General features: G+C 38.2%; 1 protein-coding gene across 4 annotated transcripts in view; it reads right to left on the bottom strand.

The window, feature by feature from the left end:
- The window catches only part of shroom4 (shroom family member 4), a 39716-nt gene that overhangs the window by 17306 nt on the left and 8209 nt on the right, over positions 1-14201 (bottom strand). For 3 of the 4 annotated variants that reach the window (XM_059528442.1, XM_059528432.1, XM_059528459.1), the window contains one exon: positions 4276-4427. In XM_059528442.1, coding sequence (XP_059384425.1) covers positions 4276-4427 — 152 coding nt within the window. Of the gene's footprint in view, positions 1-4275; positions 4428-10720; positions 10838-14201 lie in introns of those variants that run through there. The other variant, XM_059528451.1, reaches the window with a different exon arrangement.

Raw genomic sequence — 14201 nt, 5'->3', positions numbered from 1 at the left:
TTTCAGACTTGGCTTGAGTCAGGGACAAAATACGCATTTCAAAACAGTTCTTCCGCCCTTGACAATGGTTATTTGCTGTAAATAAACATTTCTGTCCCATGGTTCCCAGCTCAGCTCCTAAAGCTGCTATTACAGTCAGCATGTGTAACAGGAAGTGGGAGCAAGAACTAGGAGGAACCTGACATCCAGAAATTTCAGAAGCACACTGTTTTCTGTGGCAAGAGGGGCACCACACCTCCAGACAGAGCACATTGGGTTTTGATAACCTCAACAGATCAACTGCAATTTCTTTCGGAGTGTATATTATAAATGTTTTATTCTTGTGGTATTTAGTACTTGTATGCAACTCAAATGGTTAAGACAAAAACACTGAACTAAATTGTGCAATCACAAGTTGAACAAAGTGGATAAAGTGCATAAAATCTGCATTCCAGGCAGCTGCTGCTAAACAATAGAAAGTGTGTGTGCAGGAAAACAATACAGTGTGTCTCTGGACACGGCACACCAAAAACATCCTTTAACTGTACAGCACACCTTCCAATTCACAAGACAAGCCAGGATGACACAACAGCTCCGTAAAAAAAGAAAAAAAAAAAAATTATTATTCAATTAATTAATAATACTAATTATATATATATATATATATATAAAAATGTCATTACTGAAAAATAAATTTTTTCTTCTCTTTTAAAGTTTATTTTTTTACACCAGTAGTTCTCAACCAGGAGGTCGGGACCCACAGCAAACCTCTAGGGGCACCCAATAAGTCTTAAAATTATTCAAATGTAGTTATATTAAAATACTCTTAATTAAATGCTAAAACACACACACACACTGATTTGCACAGTATTTCTGTATGCTGTGTATTTTTATGCTTATTAAAATCCTTGCTGTTAGATCTGATGTTCCACCCTGCAAAAACACATTTCAGGTCAATTTCTAATCATCGACGGGGAGGTTGGCATTAAACAAACAAACGCACACATAGACAAACATCTCCATCTTGGTGCTAACTGAATAGTCATACATTCCTTGGCCTTTAAATGGAGGTGGAAATGAGCCCTGCGTGATGCATGTGACCTTTACTGACGTCCAAAGATGAACACACACACACACACACACACACAAACACACTATTACAAAAACCTCTCTCACACATAGTCATTTTTGAGCTATAAATCAGCCATAAAGAACTTATTTTTCCGCACACAACATAACTGCAGAAAACTGATATGTCTTTTAATCTTTTTAGATGTTGCAAAAAATGTAATCGCGTTTTTTTGCTAAAGGTTACAAGTGAGGAACGGTGACTACGAAAACTCAGTGAATAGTGCTAACTGTACTGGCCTTAAATAACACAGCTGTGCCTATGTTAGATTGATTAAGTATGAATAAACATGCATTCTAAAGCCAACCCATTAGCTTTGTACAAAAACAGGCTGCATGCAAAAAGGCAAACTATACACCGATAGTCTATCCACACAGAAAAGTCAAATCCGATGCCTTGAAGGCACCAGTCCCACTGGTGTACTAACCCACAAACAAAAGAAAACAAAACACACACACAGAAAGAGAGTAGCATATGCTGCCTAGAAAACCACAGCAAGAGGGAAACCACAGGCAGGGCAATAACACCAAGACTTCAGCATTTCTGACTAGCTGCCAAATAAACGGATGTAAAAATGAAAAGGAACTTTTTCCATCTCTACACCCCTCTCCTCTCCCTCTCTCCTGAACCTCTGACTCCGTGGCTAACTTCTGCAGGGCTGGTGTTTGGACGGCTGTCCTAAACCTGGCGGTTTAAAAGTTCAGGTTGGTCTTTGACTAGAAGCGTGTTTACAGTCTTAGACTGCAATTCCAACAACTCATACCTTAAGTGCACTCAAGTAGGTTATGTTTTGTGAGAAATCTGGTGAGAATTCTTGTGTTTTGAGAATCTTTTGAGTGAGGGGTTGGACAAAAATAAACAGCATATTGAATTTGTTTATTTACTATAGGATAAAATAAATACAGAATGTCAAGAGGCTAGAGGATGTCGAGAGATTAAGAACGAGGGTAAAGAATGAGAAGAGTATAAAATGAAGTCGTAGAAAATTTAAGAATATTAAAGCTTCAGTGACACTCGTGAGGTTGTAAAAGTAACTGTTGAATAGCTTCGGAATAAGGTTATACTGGCTACAGAATTCTAAATAAAACAAGATAAAACATGACATTTTGCCAATTCCCAATGGAATGGAAAGTTTTACAATTTTATCTAAAATTTCACAAATTATGGTGGATTTTGTTACAACAGTTACAGATAATTTTAAGGACAAAATATGATAAAATATACTATAGACTGTTGAAAGGCTACAGAATGAGAGCTTATATAAAATATTAAGAGGTTTTAAAAAACTTTGAGAGGATATACTGTATAAGATTACACAACTAAAATTGTGAGGCTATAAAATTTTCAATTTAATTCAAGTTTATTTGTATAGCACTTTTTATGATACAAATCACTGCAAAGCAGAAAATTTAGTTTCTACAATATTTAGTAGTAGCTTATAAGTGATGACTGTCAGTTTATGTGCATATGACAGGAATTTTCTGAAGAATTAATACAAGACTTAGCCAACCAGACTAACTATTACAGAAAACTATTAACAGCAATTATTATACGATGCAATCACACATAGAATGAGCTTAGAGAATGATGAGATGTTAGAAAATGAGGTTTGAAAAGCTGTAGAGTATTGAAACTACTGCTTAAAAGAATGAAGAGAGGAGATTGCGGGTTTATAGAGCAGGAAGAAGGGAGGACATTATAAATAAGCGAGAGAGGAGAAAGAAGATGAAAGAGGGAGGTGTGTGGGATGTACACTCGGCTGTCTGCTAGCTGCTAATGCAGTGAGGCCTCAACACACTGGAATGTGCTGGACTCAGCCGACTGCACGTCCAGTCCAGACTCAACAACAACACACAAAGCACCTCATTTACCCTGCACACATAAATCTAGCAATAAAAGGTAAACATTTATCACAAACTGCATCAATAAAATTCTTCAAATGTTTGTGAGTGTGTGCGTATGTGTCGGTTAGACGCCTCGTCTGCGCCTCTGCACACAGCCACAGTGAGGCACTATCACATGACACTTTTCACTGTCCACATGCCTGGAAAGGCAAAAACCTGAATGGACTAGCACTGACCTGGATACAGCTTAAACACTTACTAGGAGTTATACCGATATATGAAGATCTGATCCTGGATCAGGCCACTGATCACTGAGTGAGTCAAACAGGGTGTGTCAGTCAATTTTGTCTGTCTCGGGTGAAAATACTCTCATGTCTGCCAAACTCTGCTGACGTCAACTCGCATCAAGCCAGCTAAAATAAACGCACACATAATCAGAGGCTACTGGTGGACTTCTCCCTCTGTATATCCTGGCCACAACTTCTAGGTGTGATGTTTTAGATATCAAAATTGTAGTTTCACTATAAAGGTGTGACCACATTAGTGAAATTTGTCTAAATCTCTTGGAAAAAAGGCCTACTGTCTACTGTCAATAGTGTAGTGATGTACAGAACGAAGCACAGCTCACACAGAAGTCAATTACAAACAAATGAAGCAAATTTGCAAGACAAACTGAACAAACAGTACAAAACAACCAGGACTTCTACTGAAATGACTGGATTTAACTTGTGAAAATTTGCTGAGCAAAAACTTAAATGTATAATTTGATAATTGTATATATGCGTGTTTGTCAAAATGGAAGTTTCACTGTAAAGCCTTTGCTTTTTATGCATACGTTAGCGTCATCATGTCTTTGAAACAACAGCTTAGGCCAGTGTTGCCATATTGTGACAAACTAATTAGTGCAAAAACATATGAGCATACAACATATGCATTCAATGGTAAAAGTGACCATACCTGCAGTTAGCATATATACATTTGTTTGTGTCTGCGTCAATATGGCAGTTTCCCCTAGAAAGGTGCGAACACTTTAGCAAACTTTTGAGAGGTAAAAAAATAGGTCCGCTGTTCTTTGTCAATAAAGTAGGAGTTTATGAAGCACACACAGAAGTAACTTTCAAACTGAGCAGTTTTCTGTTCGTTAAAGTGATGATTTTGCATAACAAGTTCAACCTGATATGAAGTCTGCAAAGTGAAATTTTTGCCCTTGTGCAAAATTCTTGATTGCGTGGATTCCTATGACTGTACTTTGTCTATGAAAATTTGCCAGACAACGGTAAATGTTACTGCTCTTTAAGCCAGCATATGTGTATGTCTTTGTACCTTCGGACGATGATTTTGAGAACCCTGTAAGAACCTTTGATGAGGATGAGAGCTTCTTGACGGGAGCCGTAGAGAGCCGAGCCGTTAATGTTCACCAGTTCATCCCCCACTCTCAACTTCTTACACTGCGCTGCCTTTCCTCCCTCTTCTATCTTTAGGAGAGACAGAGAGAAACAGTTTAAGGTTAAATATTATATTTATATATGTGTCATATACATTCACACACACCACAGAGGGAGGTATTCTGAAGAAAAAAGCCATAACAGATTCTTTTCTCCTGTCAAAGAGGACTTAGAGGTTAAATTCTTAAATCAGAGAAGCACACACACTTGACAGAACTTACTTACAGATAAGCACGTTTACCCACATGGCCTTGTCCATTTAGCATTTAACCACTTCCTCTTTTAAAAAATGCAGGACAGAGGGGTCAGGAGTCAAACATACATTCAATGTATACAGCCATTTATCATACACGCATACGGACACACAATACCAAGTTATTCCATCAGGGACCCTCCTACATTAAACAGGACAAACGGTCAAAGATCAGCTCCAGAGCCACGTAATTCCCATACACAAAATATTAGCCTAGTCAAAACATACACAATCACACTTACATTCAGTCACGCACATATAAATCTCAGCTTCCAAATAAACGCACACCTTTCATGTTTGGCAGACACATGCATTACTGACTATCATATTCATTTTTAGGTCTTACTTTAGAGACCATTTCTCAATAATCAAATCCTACCATAAAAGCACAGCTTTAAAATTTAAGTCTTTTCATAAATGCCTCTAATTATAAAATGGTTCATTATGAAATCTTAATTTAATTTAAAATAGTTTAAACAGAAATGCTGTTTGGAATACCAAAATAATGGGTTTGATTCCCAGGGACATGGATAAAAGTGTATGACAAATGCATATATGTAAAACTAAATAAGAAATTATAAAAAGTTCAGCATGCAATGACGTAACATCAGACAATTTTTCTTTATTTTGCAGCAGAACCAGTAAACATACTCCAAAGTAAAAAAAAAAAAATTATAAATGTTTGGATACACATGCAATCATTTTGCAGCAAGTGAGCCCGTGTTTCAACAATGAAACCAAATCTTACTGAAACATGTTCACACTTTACCATTTTGTTAGACTCATCCAATGCCAACTGCCGCTCTGCATTGTAGAGTAAACAGATGCACATGTGTTGTGTGTGAATGTGCGTATGCAGTGAGCATTGCAGGACTATTTGAATGTGGTTTTTTGAGGAGATCAAAGACAGAACATGTCCAGAGGGGGATAAAGGTAATATTCATGCGGCCGAAATGAAATGCTTGGTGGGGTTTATACTTCACAAAATATTCAGATTTTGTCTCATAACCAGGTCCAGACACAATGTTTTTGCATTTTCTGTGCTGATCTTGGGGGGAAATCCACAGAAATCTGAGAAATTAATTTAGACAGGATAAAAAAACAGACCGGAGAATACCCAGTAGCTGAATGCCTAATCAAATAAGCCAACATATTTAATAACCAGAACACGCAGGAAGAGCTTTGTAAAAAATGGACTTTCTGATTCTGTGGAAACCTGAAGAGCTCATAAGCTGTTCGCTTGTCAACTTAGGTGACCTGAAAAAGCAAACACTTCGAAGAGACCAGAGATGTTTTTGAGACACGGAAACAGAGAAGAAGATCCAGAAAGATAAATAAAAAACTAAAAAAGTAATTTCTGCATGACTGAGGCTATTTTTACACAACAATGATGTATTCAAAAATAAAAATGTTTTTCCTTGGCATTTAAAAAAAAAAAGTAAATACAACATTTTCAAAATTATTCACGTTTACACATATCCAAAAACGCTGTATTACGTATGCCAGGCCAGTAGTTGGCGCTGTCACCTTGTTAGTAAACTGTACCTGTAGGAAAGTGATGATTATATCTTGTGCAAAATGCATAAGTTTCCAGTTTATGGCTGAAAACGTTATTTTGTAAACTCACCCTGAAAGAATCTTTGAGGACTCAGAACAAGGGTTCCAGAAAAGACCTCATAAATGTCTTTTGGATAGCGTGTGATTCAACATTAGCATATTCTAATCACCTCCAGGGAAGAAATGAAATGTTCATTGCAATAACATCACTCAGATATGCTGACTGAATGACTGTCTTGTTCCCGCAGGCCTGCAGTCTTTCTCCTGTATTCAGCTGGTTTAAGATGCAAAATAGCTGGTTGCATGTAATGGAAAGATTATTCAGATGTATGGTCACAATTACAGCCTCGCTGAGGACATTGCGCTTTCTTGCTCTGTCCCTCTTTCCCATCTGCTCCAAACAGACCGTTTCCACAGGATACTATAAATCAACATCCTCAAAGCCCTTCAGACTGGACCACAGGGGCTTCGTCTCAATTCTGAGAAGATGCACGTGTTTGTTTGTACATGCAACACAGAAGTTTGTACATGCAACACTTGTTTGAGTAACGGTTTCCACTTGGTTTTCAACTGGATGAATGTGTGTTCGATCTCAGAGACCTGAATTTGTCCAGTAAATCCAATAAACTTCTGTGCGAGTCTAAATGAAACTGGTGCACAGTATGTTCTCCAGGTGCATTGGTGCAGGAGAGAAGTGATGTGGCCTGAGTGACCTTCCGTTAGTTCATTAAACTTAAAACAGTCTTTTTCCACCCTAAAATCCAATCTGCTGCACATACTCCACTGGAAAAGCCCGGTAACCCTCATAGCAGGTATATTTTATGGCAGGATATGTAACACTGTTGCACAAAGAGAACTAATTTGCATAGTTGGCAGGCATACCCAAGTGCCCCCTGGCAATAAAACAAACTTACACGCACACCGTCTTACCTCATAAGCTGCCAAAGCAATCCGAATTTCCACAACTCCCTGCGATGAAGACCGGGCAACCAAAATAAATAAAAGGATAAAAAAGCGTTCACCTGTTGTCCTCCACTAAATCTGTTTAACTGATACCCGGGACCATGATGTAATGGCACTTCATCCATGAACGTTCGTTCACTTTTAGATCTCGTTGGTTTATTTAGACAAACTTGTCGAACCGTTGGTGTCAGCTGGTCGGCACAGACTTCACTGAACTTTTATCACTTGCTCTCTTTCTCCCTCTCTTTCCTGTATGCCCACCCAGCAGTCTCCTTCTCCCACTCTTTCTTTCCTTTCCCTTGAGCTCATGTTTTCCTTCTAGGCTTGATAAAAATAACTGCAACCACACCTATGCTCCATCAGACTCGAGCGTGTGTGTGTGTGTGCATGTGCAAGAGTGCTTGTTTGGCTTGGGCATGGGCACCGACTTGCTCCCTGGTGATCATGAAATAAAGTTCACAAAGGGACCTTTATGGAAGGTTGAACAGTCCTACGTGACAAATCCCTTTCGGTCTCCCCATTCCTTTAATCTCCCTCAGGAGCGACCACTCCTTACATGCCATGCAAAGAATAAGAATTTCCGTACCCATTCTTCAAACGTGACCTGGTGGAAAATACAGCCGAGGAGGTGAATGTTAGGGGAACTTTCTGCCAGAGTATTTTGTGTTTATAAAAGCACCCGAGATGAGTAGTAAGGGCAGAGACTATGGCAAATAGTTTATTTAACTTTCCAGTCACTCCTTTTTGAGATAAAATACATTCTGAGTTTGAGCTAGAGGAGGCGAGAAACGCCTTAAATTACAAGAGAAGGACTCGAAAATTATAAGTCCCATTATGGGAATAGTTTAAATACAATAATGGCTTTGAGAGGCTATTCCTAGTTATGCTGCCAGTGTACTGAAAAATGCATTTGCACTCCCTGGCTCAGAGACCAGAGGAGGGAGGGGTGTCTGTTTATGTCTGACATTGATGAAGCAAGCTAGTCTTCACCTCTCCCTGTACAATATGATTGCTAAATTCAGCACAAAGGTGGGCTGACCAAGAATTACACACTGCATACTATCCAGTATTAAACCCCAGAAAGACCTCTCTAGTTCTGAGTCAGTGCATAGTTTAGGGCCCTATGATTTCCGCAACTAAGAAACCAGTCATAATAACTGAGTTTGCTGTATAACACAGAATGTCACAGAATTTGAAGAAATTTTGGATTGAAATATCAAAAGTAGGTCAGTATACTTAAACACGACATGGACTTGTGTCTATGAATTTTAAACTGCAATAATACAATTTAAATATGAATCCTGTATGTTCTGCGTGACTACTGATGCTCGCTGTGTTTTCAGCTTCTGACGGCTCAAAATGAACAAAAACATAATCTCTAGAACTGCTCTGAGAGTCATTTTAAAGCTTGAGTAAAACTATCATTATATCATATACAAACAGTAACCTAAAGATCTTCACAGCAGCTCGTCAAAAAAGTTTGGTTTAACTTGAAGAAACAGTAACAGAAATATTACTTAATAGGGCCTTTCGCAGAACTTTTTCATAATACCAGAACTAATTGTGGAACTACCCACTTTTGGGCATTCTCATGCCACCGGAACTGGGTGCGATTTTAGTACTGGACTGCATTTTTCGAGAACCAAATTAGCTCCTACTCCGGCGCAGGGTCTAACCAGCACAACTGGTACTACCCCTGACGTAAGTAGACACTGATTGGCCAGACACGTTCGAAAACACGCTCACTCGCCATGATTTAAAATGCTGTGTAAACATACTGTAAACGTTGTGTCAACTTATTTTACAAGTATGATGAACAGCGATAGATATGACAATTACATATGTCGTTGGAGATTCTTAGTTCTCCTTTCTGTTCTTTCAAATTGCGATATTCCACGTCCATTATTGTGAAACCCGCGAGACACAACAAAAACACAGCTACGGTCAAAGCATCCTCCATTCTCCTGTTGTTAACGTTATTCTTCTTTGTTAACATTGTTGATTGGCGTGCACAAATTACATTTCTGTCGTCCGGTTTACGTCACTTCCCAGTACACACAGTACTGTCGGTCAGGGGCTCAGGAAGATGTTTAGGGTGTTTACGGGGCTCACGCGATAGGGCCTGTTTACACTGTGAAAATAGCTTTTTTTTTTTTTCTCAATAGATGCAATTTGTTAAAATAGCAGGATATTCTACTAATTACTTATTGCCAATAGTGTCAATCATATGCACCTCAACATTGAAATTGTTAAATTATTTTTACAAAATTATTAAAAATCTAATTAAATTTTAATTAAAAAGAGGCCACCTAATTGGAACAAAAGGCCTAGACTTACACTAACCCTACCCAATCTTTTATTTTTAACTTTGATTATTTCCTTACATTTTATATAAAAAAAAAAATGCAATTTTTGTGCAATTTGAAATTTGAAAAGTGAGAAAAAAGTTTGCCAAAGGGAAGATTCAAACCCATGTCGATCGTGATAAAAAGAGTATGGGTCATACTTTATCATCTACGCCACTGAATCTGATGATTGACAATCGCCTTTCGTAATCTTGACTTGCCCAATCACACGTTGGTGGGTGAAGCTGATGTCTGCCAACAAGGCGACCTATGTGCACTTTATGTAATTTTTTTACAGTTAAACCATGTAATGTAAGTACTACTACTAATAAGACAATTATTATTAAAACATTTTTAAAATAAATAATTTAACAGAAAAATTATTTACATTAAATTAAGAGTTTTTCTAAAAATAAATATTTTTTAATAAAATTAAATTTCATAAATTGCTGTTTAATTTCATAAGTTTAATGATTTCAATTAATTAGACATGCTTTTTGAAGGATAAATGTAAAAATGTATTTTAATTAAATGCATTTACTTTTAATTGTGTATAGAAAAAATAAAACTGCTAATCAGTTGCTAAGGTGATTGGAGTGGTTTTAATGCATTGTTTCTGGTGGTTGCTTACTTGCATGCCCATGTCAAAACTTAACCCACAAAGCTCTATATAATGGGTGTTTTTTGGCCAATTATATATCTTACACCAGGCACGTCCAACAGCAAGTAAAAGGAATTTCAGCATTAAAATTGCAATGTATTGAAAGTAATGACAGATCATTTCTTCTTTTTTATGAAAAAAAAATTGAATTTAGGGTGGGGACTTGATTCCATCTACTGATTTTTGATTGGATGAAGGTTGTAAGAATGAATTGTTGTAAGAAATAGGCAATGCTAAATGACTGGATAAATCTGACAAACGTCCCCAAAATATCCATGGATGAATCATTCACAATAAGAAAATTAATATGCATTTATAAAATAGAAAGGTTGAATTTCTACTTTATGTTGACTTTCATTTTTTTCTTAAGCAAATGTATTGCATTTATTTCCAAAATAATAAATATATTTTCTCACTATCATAGAGACGTTCACTGCTGGTCATTTCAATGTTTAATATAGCCTTTTACTTTGCATAATACATGCAAAAATCATGCGACAGACATCAATTCTGGTTACATTCGTAAACAAAGCAAAAGGTTTACCTGATTCAATACTTCAGGGATCACATCAGTTCTTGTATTCATCACGCATGAGTGTGAAAACCGATCTGCAGCGAGTAGAGAGTCTATATGGACCTTGGGCCTCTGCAGCAGTGAAGAATGGGCTCCCTGTCTCCCAGTCCCAGCATCAGCCCTGGAGGCATGAGGTCACCCCCTCTATCGCTCTATAAATAACAGGGCGTCGCTCTTTGCCAGTCTGGCTCACGGCCTGCCATTGTGCCACAGCTGGCCAGAAGAATGGTCCGTCTGAGCTGCCTAGAGACCAGAAGGCTCTTACCAAGCATTGCCAATCCCACAACAAGCAAAGCAACATAATACAGGGAATACAGGGGGAACAAGGTTGCCCGTTTTATAGGAAACACTTGTACACTAGCTACAAAAAGAGAGAGAGAGTGAGTGCAAGAGAGAGATAATAGAGTGCAGAATGGACATACCAAGAGTGTTTTATGACATTATGTTCCGTAAAATTGGAATAAGTATTTCATGTTGACTGACACTAATCTGGGAGGGTTCAGCCTTTGAATAAACTCATTTGTAAAGGAATCTGTCATAACATTTTACACAAGACCTACAATATATGTTTGGACATCACCATTTTTCAGCAGTAATTCTTCAACTTTTTCCAGTGGGACCTTTAGAGGTGGAGGGTTGTCCAAGAACACTACTCTAAAACAAGTGCTGCTTTATCAACGCCTTAATGGTTTCCCCAGTCAGAAAACAGCCAGAGGTACGCAACCCAGAAACAGCCCCAGAGTACAAGGCTGATCTATTTTTATATGACAAAGATACTTTTTACTATATATCCTGTAACAAAACAGATGATTTGAAACAATGAAAAGACTCTGAACCCCTCGGGAAAGGATGCGTCGACTTGAAATGTGGTCATGGAAAAATGGAAAGAAAGGTGTAAAATAATGGGGAAGTGTGTGAGATGAAGACATCTTAGGCAGGTCTAGGAAGTGTGGGGAACATGGGTCTTGGCTCTCTTTTGCTCTACACTTATCCGGACGGAAATAACAACAGACATCACAGCAACTGGAGCGAGGACAGAGAGTGGAAAATAAGTCACATGTATGTGTGGAAATGCATACGCACCAAAAAAAAACAAATAAAATAAATCCATTGAGGAGGACAGAGAAGGGTCTATATTCCTACTAAAGTTTTACTTACAGTATAAGCAGTACACTTTAAAAGTCAGCCAAAGGGAAATTTAGACCCTAGCTGGAATAAACACATATCCTGAGCTATTCTAGCATGAAGGGAAACTCAAGACCTCAGGAAAACAAAAAACATGCCATGTATTTATCATTAGTCGTATTTTCTTGCATGAAACATAATAATGTTCCCAACTGGCTCACTGCATAGCAATTTGCTCCCCTGCAAGTGTTAATACATATTCAAAGTTGAAAATTAATACCAAATGCCAAAATCTAGGGGGGAATGCAATTCAGAACATCAGTTAAAAAAAAAATACACTATACACACACACAGCTTTCCCAGGCTTTGCTTTCATTCCACAACAATCAAAAGCAGAGTCAGAGGGTCACTCTGGAAACCCCATAGTGCCCAGAATCCGCCAGTGGCCTCCACAAGACGAGGCCTAACAGCTGCCATTCCCACCCAAATCCTCTTCAGGAAACTTCCCCTCTCATTCCTGGAATCTTAAAGGATTTTGCCTTGTTGGTGCATTTCTTCATGTTATCAGAAGACTTTCCATGCACGATTGTAGTCTGATGTGCTTTACAAAGTCAGAATATTAAGAAAGAATAAATAAAAATCTATGTTTTACAGTACAATGTACAAGTACAAAAACATATATATTTTTTTTACAATATTTTACTTTACATCATGTCTTAAATATAACAATTCCCCCATAAAATTTTAGTACAGGTAGTTTTTAATTATAAAAACATTTTATAAACATATATTTTTTCACAGTAAAATTGTGCATGTGTACATGTGTGTACAGTAAAAACACGTCATTGGTTAACTACAAATGTTAACTAGCCTAAATAATTTTTTGGTAACAATTACTAAAAAAGTTTTACAGGGCATAATGTGGTAAAAACTAGTGAAAGACCAGTAACAGCTAGGCCAATAAAACTTTATTTTTTCAGATAACTTTTAGGAATTGTGAATTAATATTTTGTATAGTAACTGAAACAAATTGTATGTGTCTCATTTGATATCATTAACTTAAAAGCAGTATTTTATGACATTTTGATAATTTTCTAGGCAATTTTGCTGAGGATCAGTTTTGACTTGCACATGATCTTCTCATTCATGGAGGCATTTGAGCTACACAACAGGGACCTATGAGCAGTTGTATTCAAAGCGCTGTCTGAAAGCTGGTGGTCAGAGAATGCATTCAAGCACCCATGCTTGTGTTGGGGTCTTCTGCTGCTCATAACAGAGAAAAGAATGAGGTTGTGAGCCCTGAGTAACCCCCTCCTCTGCAGCATGGCCTTTGTCTACTGTTGGACAAGGATTTGAGCCTCCACTCAACAGCACAACCAAACTGACTGACAGATGTATTATCCCCACTGAAGTCCCCTTTATCTGTCCCAATACACACACACAAACCTGGTTTATCTGGAGCTAAGAAAACACCTCAGCGTTACGGCAAAGCAGCAACAAAGCTCCCCCACTAAGAACACAGTGCTTATCAGAATGTTTTCCTTCAGTATCGGAGGTCACCGGTGCGGGCTGGGAGACCTCTGTCCTTGAGCTGCCCTGATCTCATACACCGCAAGGAGATGGGAGTGACGGATAGGAGCCACCGGAAGGGTGATTCTGCTCCAAGTAAGAGTTAAGAACTTGGGAATGCAGGCAACCTGGAAAAATGATATACTTGGATGCAATCAAGGTCAGAGTGGGTGAGAAGATCACTGCTGGCTTTTAGCTCCTTCATTTATGAGGAGAGACAGAAGAGTGGGGGTGGAGAGAGAGAGAGAGAGACAGAGAGAGAGAGAGAGAGAGAGAGAGAAGGTGGGTGAGACAGCATGAGTGAGAGGGTGACAAAGGCTTCATTCAAGGCTCAGGCTGGGGGAAAATCAGACAGCACTACCTCAGTGTGTTGAGCTAAGACTGAGTCTAAAGTTCCATTGTGCTCCCAGACTTTTAAAGGTGTGACACACAGCCATGCAACTGAATCAACAGCCAATGACCTATATTCACAGGAGAACATGACCACAAGAACAAGATACGATAGAAATGTAGAGACCAACAAATCATAATTAAGAGGACATGTACATAAATTCAAGTTGAAAGAAATGCACCAAAAATCATCTAGTCCATCACACAGTGTGTGATTTACGGCTTGTGTTTTGTTTCAAGGAGACTCATGAGGAAGAAATGCCTTTCTGTGGAGAAACAATTTATAACTTTCCTCAATTTGTTTGCCTTCTACAGTCTTCACTGCTAAATGCTGTTTGCACAGACTTTCTTCTCAAATCGTTAAACC

Source organism: Carassius carassius, chromosome 3 (genome assembly GCF_963082965.1).
Source record: "Carassius carassius chromosome 3, fCarCar2.1, whole genome shotgun sequence".
NCBI lineage: Eukaryota > Metazoa > Chordata > Actinopteri > Cypriniformes > Cyprinidae > Carassius > Carassius carassius.
This window is presented reverse-complemented; position numbering and strand designations above follow the sequence as displayed.